The sequence below is a fragment of the Macaca fascicularis genome, chromosome Y (assembly GCF_037993035.2).
Source record: "Macaca fascicularis isolate 582-1 chromosome Y, T2T-MFA8v1.1".
NCBI classification, from domain to species: Eukaryota; Metazoa; Chordata; class Mammalia; order Primates; family Cercopithecidae; genus Macaca; species Macaca fascicularis.
This window is the reverse complement of record NC_132903.1, coordinates 2,462,232-2,479,659: the sequence shown is the minus strand read 5'-3', so window position 1 is coordinate 2,479,659 and position 17,428 is coordinate 2,462,232. Positions and strand designations below refer to the sequence as shown.

The window sequence follows — 17,428 nt, the reverse complement described above, 5'->3', positions numbered from 1 at the left end:
ATAGCCTCACTTTCTGGGTGCAGGAGAGGCTGGTGATGGCTACGGAGGACCATTAGTTGGATGGTATCAAACCTTTCTCTGACAAATTGTAAAATTTTATTTACCACACAGGGGCCTATAGTGAATAGAAGTAGTAAAGACATTAGGGGGCCTAAAAGGGGTGCCAGAAGGGAAAACATTGAAGAGCTCCACCAATTGTTAGCGGCTGTAGTGAATTGTTGCTTTTTCATTTCTAAGCTTAGTTCGTGTAGGCGTTGGACTCTTTCCTCAACTAACCCTGACTCATTTATATAGAAACAGCATTCTTCTTTGAGGAACATACAGGTACCTCCTTTCTCAGCCGTGAGTAAGTCTAAGGCTCTGCGGTTTTGAAGGGTGACCTGTGCTAGGGAGGTAAGCTGCCGCTGAAGGGAGGCTAGGGAATAGGCGGAGTCTTCCATAGCAACAGAGAATTGTTGTAACAGCTTGTCGTTTTCTATCATGGAGTGTTGTAGGGCCCCTCCTGCTAACCCCGCTGCGACGACAGAGGTGGTTAAGGATATTCCGGCAATTAGTGGTAGAAAAACTGCTCGTCTATGTCGCGCAGTTTTAGTTGGGGCAGTCCCTGCCCAGCCTATGAACTCTGCCGGGGTTAGCAGTGTCAGTCGGGGAACTAGGGTAACAGGGATACACAACTGTCTGTCAGAGATGCTTTTGGACAGAGTTTTTAACAGAGTCATATTACACCAGAAGAACACACTAGGGGGAGCATATATGGGACTATTAGGGTATGTAGCCGATTGGTTACAGAGGCTGTTGCTAAATGCCGAATAACAATAGGGGTATTTCTCTTGGTATGGGTCACGGTACAGGGCCACATCGGGTATCGTGACTATCGATGAGTTAAAACCTGTATAGTTTGTGGGAGGGGAGGATAGAGGAACAGCCGTTAATGGTGGTCTTCCTAGGGTTGCACACATAAAGCAAGAGGACAGGTCGCCTAAACCAGTGAGGTTGGCGAATGCTAGCCCTTCCCGTAATAGAGTTAGCCAGGAGAAGGGCTGCAAGTCTTGTGATAGCTTGGTTTCTTGCCTGTGGATTTGTGTGTGGATTAAGGGTTGAATCTGGACTAGACTTCTCCACAGATATAAATGGCTACTGGGCCAGGTACTAGTTGATGAGTAATATACTCCCCCATGTTGTGGAGTTGTCCACCGAGAGTCCCATGGGTCTCTAATTATCCAAGTGTAAGTGACGGGAGACTCAGTTTTGTAAAAATACCACCCTTGTTGTTCTCTCCAGTATCGGACAGAGTGCGTCTTACAGTAGCTATATGGGCAACCTGCACTCTGGTGCCACCAATAATTTTTACAATTATATTCAGTTTGATCATATTCAAAACAGATCATGGGTATTGCTGGTTGGGCAATCTGGAACCTAGTGAAATTGAGGTAAACTATAGTATTACACCCTGAGGGGGGGCAGTCTGCGCTAGCTAGCAGTTTACCTGCTTGGGGGGTTTCCCCGGGGTGAGTTTTGTTCTCATAGAGCCAGAACCTCCAGACATAGGGATTAGACGGCGCAGCAGTGAGGAGAGTCAGATGCATAAGGCATAAAAGCATAGGTAAGCTAGACATGGTTACGGCTATGGGGATGACGGCGCAGGGTTAGCTTTAAGGGATTGTTCTTAGCTTTGTCTACAGTCCATGTAACCGGTGCTCCAGACGGCTCGAGAAGGTCGGATGTTGGGTCCACTGGTTTGACGTGTGTGTAGTGGATCCACGAAGCGATGCCTTCTACTTTGAGAGTGGTGGGAGTAGTCAGGAGTACTTGCAGTGGTCCTTTCCACCTGGGTTGAAGAGTTTCTTGCCGGTGGCGCTTGACTAGGACCCAGTCTCCCGGCTGGAACGGATGAGGCGTCGGCGGAGGTCCTGCCTCGTACAGTTCTCGTAGTCTGGGCCAAATTTCCTGGTGAATTTTCTGTAAGGCTTGTAAGGAGAACAGGAGCTCAGAGACATTTTCAGTTTCAGGTTTGAGTAAGTCATCTTTTAGACTGGGGACGAGGGGTGGGGGTCTGCCATACATGATTTCATATGGTGTGAGGCCTAGTCTGTAAGGGGTATTTCGGGCCCGGAACAGAGCGTAGGGGAGAAGTACTACCCAATTAGCGCCAGTCTCCATGGTCAATTTAGTTAAGGTCTCCTTCAGAGTCCGATTCATCCTTTCTACCTGTCCTGAGCTTTGGGGCCTATAAGCACAATGTAATTTCCAATTTGCCCCCAGAATGGAAGCCAAATCCTGACTTACCTTAGCAACGAAGGCTGGTCCATTGTCTGACCCTATTTGGATGGGAAAGCCATACCTGGGGAGGATTTCTTCCAAAATTTTCTTTGCTACAACCTGAGCAGTTTCTCTCTTAGTTGGGAACGCTTCTGTCCATCCTGAAAAAGTATCTACAAAGACAAGTAAGTACTGATACCCATATTTTCCAGGCTTTATCTCAGTAAAGTCTATTTCCCAATAGATACCAGGCCTAGTTCCTCTACACCTAATTCCTGCGGTGGTCTGGGTTTGGGGGCAAGCGTTGTTTAGTTGGCAGGCTTTGCAATTTGTTGTGACATCGCTGGCCAGTTCAGCTATGCGCCTGATTCTAAACTTGGCGTGCCTGATTAAGTCCATCATTCGCCGGGCACCCAGGTGGGTTGTCCGGTGGATGTGTTCCAACACCTGCCGTCCTAATTTTTCTGGTAGGATGGTTTGGTCATTTATATCAGTCCACCACCCATTTTTAACCTGTTTTAGGGGAAGCGTGTTCATCCATTTGCGATCCTGTTCGGTATAGTCGGGAAAACATGGCAAATTTCGCGGGCCAGGATCGGGGAGCTGGAGCACGAGGAGCTGACTGGGAGCTTTTGCTATGCTCCTTGCAGTTTGGTCGGCTAAGAAGTTGCCTCGAGCAATTGGCGTAGTTGGTTTCTGATGCCCAGGGCAATGTACGATAGCCAATTTCTTTGGTTTCCACAAAGCAGTTAATAGAGCTAGGATCTCTTGCTTGTTTTTTATTTCTTTGCCTTCGGCTGTTAATAGTCCCCTTTCTCTGTAGATGGCCCCATGTATGTGCGCAGTAGCGAAAGCATAGCGGCTATCCGTGTATACTGTTAGTTTTTTCTCTGCCCCTAGGGTGAGGGCCTGTGTAAGGGCTATCAGTTCGGCTCTTTGGGCCGATGTCCCTGGAGGCAAGGGTTCCGCCCAGATTACCTCAGTCTCTGACGTTACAGCCGCTCCTGCATACCGCTGGCCTTGGTGGACATAGCTGCTGCCATCAGTGAACCAGGTGAGTTCTGTGTCGGGGAGCGGACGATCTTGCAGGTCCTCCCGCACCCCATGCACCTGAGCCAGTATCTCAGTGCACTCATGGGACGGGGCGTCCAAGTCTGGATTTGGCAGCAGTGAAGCAGGGTTTAAAGAGGTTGGGGGCAGAAAAGTTATTCTGAGGGGGTTTAACAGCAGTCCTTGATAGTGGGTGAGCCGGGCGTTACTCATCCATCGGTCCGGCGGCTGCCGGAGGACGCCTTCAATGGCATGCGGGGTTATAACGCGCAACTCTTGCCCCATGATAAGTTTATCAGTGTCTCGGACCATTAGGGCGGTCGCCGCGATTATCCAGAGGCAGGGTGGCCAGCCAGCAGCCACTGAATCTAATTTTTTTGACAAATAGGCAACTGGCTTCTGCCAGGGGCCTAGGTACTGTGTTAACACGGCTTTTGCAACACCCTTACTTTCATCCACGTATAAGTGGAAGGGCTTGGAGACATCAGGGAGCCCCAGCGCGGGGGCTGATAACAAGGCAGTTTTGATTTGCTGAAAGGCCAGCTCAGCCTCTTCCGTCCAATTGAAGGGCTGCCGTTCCTTTGTTGCCTGGTATAGGGGCTTGGCTAACTCAGCAAATCCGGGTATCCATAACCTACAGAACCCTGCTGACCCCAGGAATTCTCTCACTTGCCGTGTTGACTGGGGTCTAGGGATGCGTAGGACTGTTTCCTTTCGGGCTTTGGTTAGCCAGCGTTGCCCCCCTTTTAATAGGTACCCCAGATAAGTTACCTCCGACTTGCAGATCTGAGCCTTTGTTGCTGAGGCTCGGTAGCCTAGCTCCCCCAGAGTCTTCAGGAGGTCCTCAGTCCCTTGAACACAAGTTTCTGGGGACCTGGCCACTATTAAGAGATCATCAACATATTGCAAAAGAGTTATTTCAGGGTGTTGCCGCCGGTACTCACCCAGATCTTCATGAAGGGCTTCATCGAACAGGGTTGGCGAGTTCTTGAACCCTTGTGGCAGTCTGGTCCATGTTAGCTGACCGTTGATGCCCCTCTCAGGATCCGTCCATTGAAATGCAAAGAGTTCTTGACTTTTGGGAGCCAGAGGAAGGCTGAAGAAAGCGTCTTTTAGATCAAGAACGGTATACCACTGTTTTTTGGGATGTAAGGCACTCAGAAGGGTGTATGGATTGGGCACAGTAGGATGTATGTCCATGACCCTTTTATTAACTTCTCTTAAATCCTGTACTGGCCTGTAGTCCGTACTGTTGGGTTTACGAACAGGTAACAGTGGAGTATTCCAGGATGAGTGGCAAGCCTGTAGGACTCCCTGGTCTAGGAGTCGGCGGATATGGGGCGTAATTCCTTCTCTTACCTCCAGGGGCATAGGATATTGCCGAACCCGAACCGGGTGCGTCCCTGGCTTAACTTCCACAAATATGGCAGGTCGATGTTTAGCTAGACCCAAGCCCCCAGTTTCTGCCCACGCTTCAGGGAAACGCTGGAGCCAAGAGTCAATTCCCTGATCGGTGGGCTTTTGCTCTTGATGGAGTCGGTACTCATCTTCTAAGGTGACAGTCAGGATAGATATTGGCCTGTTTTGGGAATCAGTTATCTTGGGCCCTTCTGGCTCAAAGTGGATTTGGGCCCCCATCTTTGTCAGCAAGTCCCTCCCTAGTAGAGGGCAGGGGCTCTCTGGGATGACTAGGAAGGAATGGGAGACTTTTCCCGTTCCTAAGTCTACAGTCCTCTGGGTTGTCCAGGGGCATTTTTTGATGCCTGTGGCCCCGTGCACCCAGGATGTTTTCTTAGACATTTTTCCAATTGGTTTGGTTAGGACTGAGCGTTCCGCCCCAGTATCGACCAAGAAGCGAACTGGGGACCCCTCCACTTGCAAAGTTACCCTGGGTTCGGGGAGGGGGTCCGAACCCCGTCCTCCCTAGTCAGAGTCCTGGGTAACGAGTACGGAGGTAGGGTTAGCTGGTCTCCGTTTCTTTGGGCAGTCCTTAATCCAGTGGCCACGTTCCTTGCAATAAGCACACTGATCTTTTTCTAATCCTTGCCTAGGGCCTTGCTTTTTCTGCTTTCTGTTTTGGCCATTTCCTGCCTGGGGGAAAGCTGCTACTAAGACTTTGGTCATTTCTTTGGTTGCCTTGAACTGTTTTTCTTCTGGAGTATCCCTATTATTATAAACTCGCTGGGCCATCTGAAGGAGGTCCTGAATCTGCTTTCCCTCTAAACCTTCTAATTTCTGGAGTTTTCTTTTAATATCTGGTGTTGCCTGGTTTACAAAGGACATTACTACCACTGCCTGATTTTCCGGTGCTTCCGGGTCCATAGGGGTAAACTGTCTGAAGGCTTCCATTAATCTCTCTAAATACACAGCGGGGCTTTCTGTCTTACCTTGTAACACAGAATATACTTTAGCCAAATTGGTGGGCTTGCGAGCTGCAGCCCGGAGACCCGCCATTAGAGTCTGGCGATAAATGAGCAGTCGTCCCCTACCTTCTGCCGTGTTGTAGTCCCATCTGGGCCGGGTCAAAGGGAAAGCCGCATTAATGAGGTCAGGATTTGCAGTTGGCTGGCCGTCATCTCCTGGAACCAGTTTTCTGGCCTCAACTTGGATTCTTTCCCGCTCCTCCGTTGTGAACAGGATTCGGAGGAGCTGTTGACAGTCATCCCAGGTCGGCTGGTGAGTAAACATGACACTGTCTAACAACGAGGTTAGATCTTTGGGATTATCTGAGAACCGAGCATTTTGGGACTTCCAATTGTATAAATCACTGGTGGAAAAAGGCCAATACATGAGACGGGAGAGCCCGGTATCATCGAGCGATCCTATTTCTCTGAGAGGCAGGGCTACAGTGGAGTCAGGGAGTCGGGAAGCTTGGTCCCGCTGTACGCGGCCTCGTGTTCGGCCGGCCGGCCCCCCCAGGTTACTTTCGCTCTCGGCTGCTTCCGCTTCTCGGTTTCCCTCTATGGAAGCACCACCCTGGGGGACTGGGTCCTGCGGGATAAGGTGCGGATATGGTGGGGGAAATGTGGGTTCTAACGTTAGGGGGTCCTGGCTGTCCGGCAGCACAGGGGCCGAGGGAGCAGAGGGAGTCTTTTGTCTTGTAGGTCGCGTTACTAGGACTTTGCAGGGCTCAGGGATGAATGGAGTTATCCAGGGTGGTGGGTTTTCCACAAGATCCTGCCACACTAGAATATAAGGAATTTGATCAGGATGTCCTGACTGCCCTGGCAGGAAAATCTTAGTTTTTACCTTAGTAATAATAGAGAGACAGAAAGTTCCTTCGGAGGGCCACCCTACGCCGAAAGAGGGCCACTCCGAACGGCAGAAAGTAACTAGCTTTCCCTTCTTTAGTTCTAAGCTTAAGTTACGCCCCCGAGCCTTCACATCCTTAAAATTGGTAACAAGGAGTGAGAGCGGCGTACTCTGGTTGTTGCCCATCTTTGGACTGCTCCTACAAAGAGAAGGGGGGACGAAAATGAGTGTGAAGCAGAGGGGAGTATCCGACAGGTCCGGTCCTGGAAGGGGAAGAAAAGGTTTTATGTTTCGTTTTGGGCTTACACTTAACACTTAACAATAACGGACAGACAGTAATAACAATGAGCATTCGCGAGCGCGTGTCGGACTTCCGACCTGAGTCAGACGGGGCAACCAAGGATGGAGGCCCCCAGATGGGCACTGGGGAACATCTCCCACCAGTCCCGAGTGGCTGTCTTCTAGCGCGTCCGCCAAGACCGTGCCACTTACAGAACAGACCAATACAGATTACAGATTACGGATTTCGTGAAATTTCAGGGAGACAGAGACAAAGACAGAGACAGTGACAAAGCCGGCTTACCTACAGATTAAGATCCGTTGACTTGGGGGTCTGGTGGGCTTGGGGAAAATCCCGGACGAGCCCCCATTTGTTATGCCCAGACCGTTTATTCCCCGAAGAAGACCACCAGAGTCCAGAGTCAAAGCTAAGCAGCAAGGATCTTTATTACAGGTTCGAACCTGGAACTCTCCCTCGCTCGTGAAACGAGACGGGCAGGAGAGCTCCCCCACTCAGCTCCGAACAATGTTATATAGTCTAAGAAAAGTGGGCATAGAGTTATTATACAAATCAGATATATGATTGGCTAGTGTTTGAACAAGGCGATTTGGCTAACTATGATTGGTTCCTGCCATTTCTGATATTTTGGTTCAAACTTTGAGGTGGGAGAGCAGGTTTATGGCAGCAAGAGTTTATCTTACTTAAACACGTCTTGTGACCTTGCCTCAGAACTTACAAAATCTCTGGTATGTGCAAAACAAAATCTCTGGTACGTGCAGAAAACCAGGTACTCACAGAACTTACGAAATCTCTGGTATGTGCAAAGATTAGAGAGCAGAACAAGGGTGTAGCGGGTGGGGGGCGGGTACACATCTATCTTTATGTCCTTTCAATACCAGAATGAACTACCAATGACAAAATATCTTCCAAAGCACTATTTTCACCATTTGCATATTTTCAAACAAGAAAATATACTAAAGAAAAAGTGATTTGCATTTTTTTTTATCATTACCTGTCACCTCACTCTGTTTTCAAAAGAGAATTCATAGAATGAGTAGCTATACCTCGTGGCAAGCATAAAGTAAGTGTTCCATAAATGCTTTAGTAGTCATATTTTCAGGGTCAGGTTGCATTACAGGCATTCATTTTTTAAAAACTAAGATACAAGAGGCTGGGTGCGGTGGCTCTCTCCTGTAATTCCAGCACTTGGGGAGGCCGAGGCGGGCAGATCACCTGAGGTCCAGGGTTTGAGATCAACCTGGCCAACATGGTGAAACCTCCTCTCCACTAAAAATACAAAAGTTAGCTGGGTGTGGTGGTGTGTGCCTGTAATCCCAACTACTCAGGAGGCTGAGGCAGGAGAATTGCTTGAACCCAGTAGTAGGTTGCAGTGAACCAAGATCATGCCACTGCACTCCAGCCATGGAGACAGAGTGAGACTCTGTCTCAAAAAAAAATTAAAAATAAATAAATTAAGATAGTTTACAAGCATTGTAAAATGTCGTGTTCTGATATAGGTGTACATTGTGAAATGCTTAAATTATATGAATCCTAATTAATGTGACATTTATGGAATGACTCCTAAGGCTCTATGAAACCAGTAAAATCATATGCAAAACTGCTTGGCTTAATGTATTTATCCGGGGGGGAAACCACACCTACTTGCTCTTAAAAGAAATTTAAATTTATGGTCCCTGTGCCTCCAAGACCTTAAATGTTAATGCCATCTTCAAGCTTCTTTTCACACTATAATCAACAATTCAAAAGATCCTTTTGAGCCGCCCAGTCTATAATATCACAAACTACCAATTTTCTAAACACTAGTTATTGAGTAGCTAATCAAAAAGTCAATTATAAGTGGACTCACAATCATTCACTATTTGTTGCCTAATAAAAGTGAATCATTAAATAAAACTATAATTTGCTTATCTTGGGGTATTGTTTAAAACGAAGTATCAGGATTGGCCGGGCGCGGTGGCTCAAGCCTGTAATCCCAGCACTTTGAGAGGCCGAGACGGGCGGATCCCGAGGTCAGGAGATCGAGACCATCCTGGCGAACACGGTGAAACCCCGTCTCTACTAAAAAAATACAATAAACTAGCCGGGCGAGGTGGCGGGCGTCTGTGGTCCCAGCTACTCGGGAGGCTGAGGCAGGAGAATGGCGTAAACCTGGGGGGCGGAGCTTGCAGTGAGCTGAGATCCGGCCACTGCACTCCAGGCCGGGCGACAAAGCCAGACTCCGTCTCAAAAAAAAAAAAGAAGCGGCCGGGCGCGGTGGCTCACGCCTGTAATCCCAGCACTTTGGAAGGCCGAGGCGGGCGGATCACAAGGTCAGGAGATCGAGACCACGGTGAAACCCCGTCTCTACTAAAAATACAAAAAAATTAGCCGGGCACGGTTGTGGGCGCCTGTAGTCCCAGCTACTCGGGAGGCTGAGGCAGGAGAATGGCGTGAACCCGGGAGGCGGAGCTTGCAGTGAGCCGAGATCGCGCCACTGCACTCCAGCCTGGGCGACAGAGCGAGACTCCGTCTCAAAAAAAAAAAAAAAAAAAAGAAAAAAAAAAGAAGTATCAGGATCTACAAGCTCTGATTTTTTTCAAGCATTAACTTCACATGATTATTTTAAGAAAAAAGACAAATTCTTGCTATTTCATAGCAGAAAAAATTGCTAGGATTAGAATCTGTTTTCTAAGATTATCAGTTAATAAGTTAAGATAAGATATAAAAGAACTGGAAAGACCCTCATTACTTATGTAGAAGCATTTGGTGTTTGTAACCATATTTTTCAATAAGAAAAGTCTGCTGAATTTTAGGAGTAACCAACAAGAAATAAGTGCAGGGCATCAAGGAGAAGGTGACTAGAATTGTCTTGATCTTCCAATTTTGCAATCTAAGAACAGAGTCAAGTGAGTTCTGGAAGTCTGTTTATGCATATTAGTGCTTACACTCCAAATCAAAATTTTAAAAAATTAATTGGACCCTATTAATTTCATTTTCACCATAAATTTTAAAGATAATTTGGAAAGGTAGCATATATGGGCAAAACAGGAGCCAGTTCTGAAAGACAGTTTTTGTCTTCCAGTTTCTACTGGTGCCACAGTCCTTTGAGCCTGGACATACTAAAAACTGAATCATGAAAAAATAAAAAGAAAAACTTCATTTCAACTAGGTCCAGTGGTATTTGTGATAAGGCAAAGGCCAGTTGTAATAAACAGTTTCATTTCAAAACTGTGTTTTTACAAATCTGGAAATGTTTAGCAATTATCAAAGTATGCTCAAATGTAGATTAAAATCACCAATATGCTGAGTTTGACATTTATTTTAGATTCTACTATTTAAGTAATAGAAGTTGAATTTCTGTCACACACAAAAAAACTAATTTTGCTTTAAATATATAACCTGAAGCTGCTAAGAGAAATTCTGACTTCATCAAAATATATTATTTAATTTTGATTCTTCAGTCACCATCTACTTTTGGCTTAATGGTCGTTCCTCTTCTGTTCTGACCCCATCCAATTAAATTGCAAAATGAAAGTAAATGAAGACATAAATTTTAAATCCATTTAGTCAGCATTGCCACATAATCATGACATAACTGGTTTTACCTACATAATTCTACATTTAAACTTGTTCTCATTATATGCCCTTGTATACATAAAGGTCTGTATTATCTCTTCAGATAAGTTCTGGTCAGCATATATAAGACAGCAAGCGAGCAAGATGTTGCTGCTATATATATGCTCATCTTCCTCTATCACAATATTCCTACACATTAGGAATATTATGATATTCCTATGATATTAGAAACCAGCAAATAAAGAGCACTTTAAGTCCCTTTAAGAAACCCTGACAATACACAAAATACTTCAGCCTAATTTTTTAAAAATCTCATTATATATTCTTTTCTCCTTTAAAAATGCAAAAATATTTTCTTAAGCTCATCAGGAGCTGAAAAGATTAGAATAGCTTTAAATGAAAACAAGTAAACAACTGGAAAATCATATTTTTCATAAGCAGATTAGTCTTAATAGCAGAGCAAATTATGCTGTGTTCTTCAAGTTTGTTCTGTCCAATAACCAGGCCAATCATTTAGGAAAAACAACACTCACTTTAACATGGGTAAAAGTTACAACTGTAAAAATATAAGAGAAGGAGAAAAATCAGAAGAGTTGGAGACTTGAAGTCTGTAAGTCCTTGTTCTCCCAAAAGAAATACAAAGTAAACAACAATATACTGACCAAAGTACTCTGTGGGAAATTTAGAAAGTAATTAGGGATCTTCTGCAACTAACAAGGTGTTCACTCAAGAAAAAGCACACAGGAAATGGCAGGAAATTTCTCCTGGTACCACAGTTCTTCGAGCCTGGAAATACTAACACCGGAATCATGAAAGGCATTTTTGCTTGCTTTTGCCCTATCATCTACAACATGCAGTCTGGTGCAGTGATGACACCTTTTCCCAGCTGCTCTCCTCAAGACATAAGAAAAAGAGTGAAACTCAGCCAGGCGTGGTGGCTCACACCTGTAATCCCAGCACTTTGGGAGGTCGAGACGGGCGCATCACGAGGTCAGAAGATCTAGACTATCCTGGCTAACACGGTGAAACCTCTTCTCTACTAAAAATACAAAAAAAATATTAGCCGGGCGTGGTGGCGGACGCCTATAGTCCCAGCTACTTGGGAGGCTGAGGCAGGAGAATGGTCTGAACCTGGGAAGCGGAGCTTGCAGTGAGCCGAGATAGGGCCACTGCACTCCAGCCTGGGTGACAGACCGAGACTCTGTTTCCCCTACCCAAAAGAGAGAGAGAGAGAATGAAACTCATTTTCAACGTGTTAGCTTGTCTGAGGGCTGCCAAAGTGCTCTTAATAGTTTGTGCTTTGCCTGATTTTTTAAAGCCCTGGAGAAAAACTGCAGCATAGTTTGGGTATCAGTTGGAAGCTACTCTCAACAATCCTGGGACTGAGAGCCTGAGAGCTACAGTAAATCCTGCATCTTGGGGCCTCAATTACAGGAACAGGAACATAATAGAACAGCAAGCTTTAGAGAGGTGGCAAGGGTATGACTCTGGGGGAAATAAAGACATTTAAAAGTAGCCACAATTATGAGAAAATCGGGGAATAAGGCAAACACACAAGCTCAGGTCAACCACAAAGCCTTCATTCTGGGCTGATTACTGAAAGTCATTCCCTACATAGTGCTAGTTTGCATAAATAGAGAGGCAGCTGTTTTTTCAAATGCTCAATTTATAACAAAAGATCTCAAAGGATACAAAGAATCAGAGAAACATGGCTCATTCACATGAAGCAAATAAATCTCCAGAAATCAACCCTGAAGAAAAAGTAAACCTCAGACTTACTTGGTATGACATTGTCTTTAATATTCTCAAAGACCTAAGGGAGAATATGAACAGAAACAGAAGTGAAATCCAAAAAACAAAAAGAGACAAATTATAAAAAAAGAACTAAAAAGATATTCTGAAGCTGAAAATATAATGACTGCATTGAAAAATTTATTAGAAAGGTTAAACAAACCTGAAGAAAAAGATTCAGCAAACCTAAAGAAAGATCATTTGAAATTATCAGGCTGACGAATCAAAAGAGAAAAGAATGAAGATAAGTGAACAAAGCCTATGAGATTTATGGATAGCATCAAGCAATCCAATATATACATTATGAAAGTCCCTAAAGGAGAAGATACAAAATAAGGATTACAGAACTTCTTTGAATAAATAATACCCACAAACTTCCCAAATATGAAGACAAAGATATACAAATACAAGCATCAAAGAAATGGAAGTATGAAAAACCCAGAGACCCATTCAGAGACATATTATAATCACATCTAAAGTTATAAACAAGGAATTGACTGTGATGGCACATGACTGTATTCCCAGCTACTCAATAGGCTGAGACAGGAGGATTAGTTGAGCCAAAAGTTTCAGTCCAGACTGGGCAACAGAGAGACACCCTGTCAAAAAAAAAAAAAAAAAAAAAAAAAAAAAGAAGAAGAAGAAGAAAGGAAAGGAGAGGAGGGGAGGGGAAGGAAAGGGAAGGGAGAGGGAGGGGAAAAATCACAGACACAGAAAATCTTCAAAGCGTCAGAAGAAAAGTGATTCATCATGTACAAAGAATTCTCAATAAGATTATGAACACCAGAAACAAAACAGGGATTATCAGCAGATATTTCTCAGGAGAAACTTTGCAAGCCAGAAGGCAGTAGGGTAAACTATTTTAAGTGCTGAAAGAAAAAAAAAAAACCTGAGAGTTCAGTACGTAGCAAAGTTATTCTCAAAAATGAAAGATAACAACTTTCAGAGATAAAAACTGAGGAAGGTTCATTCCCACTAGAGCTGTCCTAGAAGAAATCTGAAAAGGGAGTCTTCAAGTTAAAACAAAAGGATGCTAGATAATAACCTGGAGCCATATGAAAATTAGAAGTTCTTTGGTAAAAGTAAGTGCATAAACATCAGAAACAGTACTATTGGAATTTTGATTCATAACTCCACTTTTCTTTTTTTTTTCTTTTGAGATGGAGTCTCCCTTTGTGGCCCAGGCTGGAGTGCTCTGTCACTGCAGGCTCCACCTCCCAGGTTCACGCCATTCTCCTGCCTCAGCCTCCTGAGTTGCTGGGACTACAGACCCACGCTACCATACCCAGCTAATTTTTTTGTATTTTTAGTAGAGACGGGGTTTCACTGCATTAGCCAGAATGGTCTCGATCTCCTGACCTAGTGCTCCCCCCATCTCGGCCTCCCAAAGTGCTGGGATTGCAGGCGTGAGCCACCGCACCCAGCCCACTTTTGATTTTCTATAGTATTTAAAAGACAGAGTATAAATTATAAATCTATATTAACTGGTGTATAATAGATAAGGATATAAAATTTGCGACTTTAATAATAAGGGGGAGCAGCAAGCTATAAAAAAGTTTTTTGTGTGTAATTAAAGGTTTTAGTTTAAAATAAGTTGTTAGGGCTGGGCGCAGTGACACATCTTATAAACTCAGCACTTGGCAGGCCAAGGTGGGAGGATCTCTTCAGCCTGCAAAGTAGAAGTTACAGTAAGCCACGATTGCACAGCTGCACTCCTGCCTGGGCACTGAGTAAGACCTGATCAAGTGAGACCTCGTTTTTAAAGATTAAAAAATAAAATAAAATAAGTAAAAAGCAGAAAAACTAAACACTAAAAGCAAACTTGTACTAAACATTAAGTAAAACTTGAAAAAAATAAGCTGTTAACTTTTAAGATGTTGTATGTAAAGTTCATGATAACTAGAAAGTATCTATAGAATATATATAAAAGGAAGTGATAGAAAAATTGAAAGTCACTACAAAAAAATGAGCTAAACCAGAGTGAGGGGAGAAAAAAGAGGAGCAAAAAATGTGTACAGTACACATTGCATATCCCTAATAAAAAAATCCAAAATTCAAAATCTGTACAATCTACAACTTTTTGAGTGCTGACGTGATGCTCAAATATGCTCACTGGAGTATTTCAAATTTTGAATTAGGATGATCAAGCATTAAGTGTAACAGAAATATTCTAATACCAAAAAAAATTTTGAAATCCAATACCATTCTGAACCCAAGCATTTTGAATATTAATATTCCATCTGTTTACACAAAACAAATAATAAAACATCAATCATATGTTCTTCATAATAGTAATTAATTGTGTAACTTGCTAATGAAAAGAATTTACTAAAGAGATTAAAAATCAAGAAAAAAACTGCATACTGTCTAAAAGAGACTCACTTTAGATGCAAAAACACACAAAGGTTGAAAATGAAAGAACAGAAAAAGGCATTTCATTCAAACAGTAACCAAAACAGAATAGGACAACTATTCTGATATCACATGCTAACATGGATGTTAGCATAAAAACTCTTATAAGACACAAAGAAAGATACTATATTATGATAAAGAGATCAATTTGCCACAAAGATATAAGAAGTACACACACCGAACATCCGAGGTATCAAATACACAAAGCAAATATTGACAGAATCAAAGGGATAAATGGCTCTATAATAAGAGACTTCTATAACTAACTTTCAATAACAGGTACAACGTTCAGACAAAAGATCAATAAGGAAATAGGATCATGTAAAACACTCCACACCAAATGGATCTAAGACTTATATAAGTCTCCACCCAACAACATCTATATGTGCATTTTTCCAAGTGTCAATTAAGCGTTTTCCAGTACACACCATGAATCAGACCACAAATCACTTTCATAAATTTAAAATGATGGAAATTGCACAATTTACAATTTTATTTCTGATCACAAAAAAATCAATAGGACAACTATTAGAAAATCTACACATATGTGAAAATTAAACAATACACTTAACCAATCAATAAATCATAGAAGAAATCATGAGAAATTACACAATATCTTGAGACAAAAAGAAAATGGAAACACAACCTACCAAATTTGTGGGCAGATAATACTGAAGCAGCTAATACAATTCCCATACAATCCAGCAATTCTATTCCAGGGTATACATCAAAAGCATTGAAAGCAGGGTCTTCAAGAGATACCTGTATACCCACATTTATAATAGTTTTATTCACAAAAGTTGAAAGGTAGAAGCAACCCACATGTCCACTGACAGATACCTGGATAAGCAAAATATGTTATATACATAGAATATTAATATTATTCAGTTTTTAAAAAGAAGGAAATTTTTTTGTTTGTTTTTCTGATATATCATTTTACTCGGTCACCCAGGCTGGAATGCAGTGGTGTGATCTCAGCTCACTGCAACCTCTGCCTCCCAGGTTCAAGCAATTCTCCTGCCTCACCCTCCCAAGAAAGGAAGGGAATTTTTTTACATGTTGCAACATGAACCTTGAGCACATTGTGCTAAGTATGACAATCCAGTAACAAAAAGACAAAAGTATAACTCTACTTGTAACAGGTGCTGAATGTAGTAAAATTCATAAACAGGACACAGAAACCAGTGACTGCCAGGGTTAAAAGCAGGTAGACTTATCGTTTAATGGGTAAATTTTCACTTTGACGAGATTTTTCGAAAAGCTCTGAAGATGGATGGTGGTGATGGTACAACAATGTGATTGCATTCAACACTACTGAACTGTACAGAGATTAAGATGACCAAGTTTATGTTATTTGTATTTTAGCATAATTTTAACAACAACTACAAAGTAATAGTTCGTATAGCAATACAATATAACTTTTGCACCTGTGTGGTGGCTCTTGACCTGTAATCCCAGCACTTTGGGAGGCCAAGGCGGATGGATCACGAGGTCAGGCGATCCAGATCATCCTGGCTAATATGATGAAACCCCATCTCTACTAAAAATACAAAAAATTAGGCCGGGCGCGGTGGCTCAAGCCTGTAATCCCAGTACTTTGGGAGGCCGAGGCGGGTGGATCACGAAGTCAGGAGATCGAGACCATCCTGGCTAACATGGTGAAACCCCGTCTCTACTAAAAATACAAAAAACTAGCCGGGCGTGGTGGCGGGCGCCTGTAGTCCCAGCTACTCGGAGGCTGAGGGAGGAGAATGGCGTAAACCCGGGAGGCGGAGCTTGCAGTGAGCCGAGATCGCGCCACTGCACTCCAGCCTGGGTGACACAGCGAGACTCCGTCTCAAAAAAAAAAAAAAAAAAAAAAAAATACAAAAAATTAGCCAGGTGTGGTGATGCACACCTGTAGTCCCAGCTACTTGGGAGGCTGAGGCAGGACAATGGCATGAACCAGGGAGGCGGAGCTTGCAGTGAGCCAAGATGACGCCACTGCACTCCAGCCTGGGCAACAGAGCCAGATTCTGTCTCAAAATATATATATATATATATACACACACACACACACACACACACACATTATATATATATAATTTTTTAAGACTATAAATCAATAATTCAGATATTCCTTTATGTAACATTTTTATTTTATTTTATTATTATTTTTTTTAAGATAGAATCTCACTTTGTCACTCAGGCTGGAGTGCAGTGGCGCAATTCTCCTGCTTCAGCCTCCTGAGTAGCTGGGATTATAAGCAGGTGCCACCAGGCCTGGCTAATTTTTGTATTTTCAGTAGACACAGGGTTTCACCATGTTGGCCTGGCTTGTCGGGAACTCCTGACCTGGTGATCCTCCCACCTCAGTCTCCCAAAGGACTGGGATTATAGGCACAAGCCATCACGCCTGGCCTATGTAACATTTAAAAATGTTCAAGGTCTAAAATTTCATTTGAAAAGAATTCTCTCATAATAGTGAGAAGACAAAAAATCCTTATTTTCTTATTATTACTATGTTTAAAAAATTAAGATGAGTTCTTGCTGTGTTGCTTCGGCTGGTCTCAAACTCCTAGACTCAAGTGATCCTTCTACCCAGGCCTCTCAAATTGCTGAGATTACAGACATGAGCCACCATGCCTGGCCTAAAGATCCTTTGTTTTAAAAATGGGTTCTAATGCAGAAAATGTCCATTCATGCTGAGTAATATATTCCATTGAAAGGTCTTTGAAGGCTTGATATTATTTATGCTGCTTTCCCCTCTTCTTTTTCTTCTTGCTCCTCCTCCTCTTCCTCCTCCTTCTTCTTTCTTCTCCTGCTGCT

The 17,428-nt window shown here is 43.3% G+C and overlaps 1 protein-coding gene across 1 annotated transcript in view; it reads right to left on the bottom strand.

Moving 5' to 3' along the window:
- LOC141409562 (uncharacterized) overlaps positions 1-9,400 on the bottom strand; it is a 29,671-nt gene extending 20,271 nt beyond the window's left edge. The window contains exons 1-2 of the mRNA XM_074030633.1: positions 5,799-9,400; positions 2,380-4,190 (exon numbers count right to left, since the gene is read on the bottom strand). Coding sequence (XP_073886734.1) covers positions 2,380-4,190; positions 5,799-6,747 — 2,760 coding nt within the window. The 5' untranslated portion in view covers positions 6,748-9,400. The remainder of the gene's footprint in view (positions 1-2,379; positions 4,191-5,798) is intronic.
- Between the last annotated feature and the right edge of the window lie 8,028 nt (positions 9,401-17,428).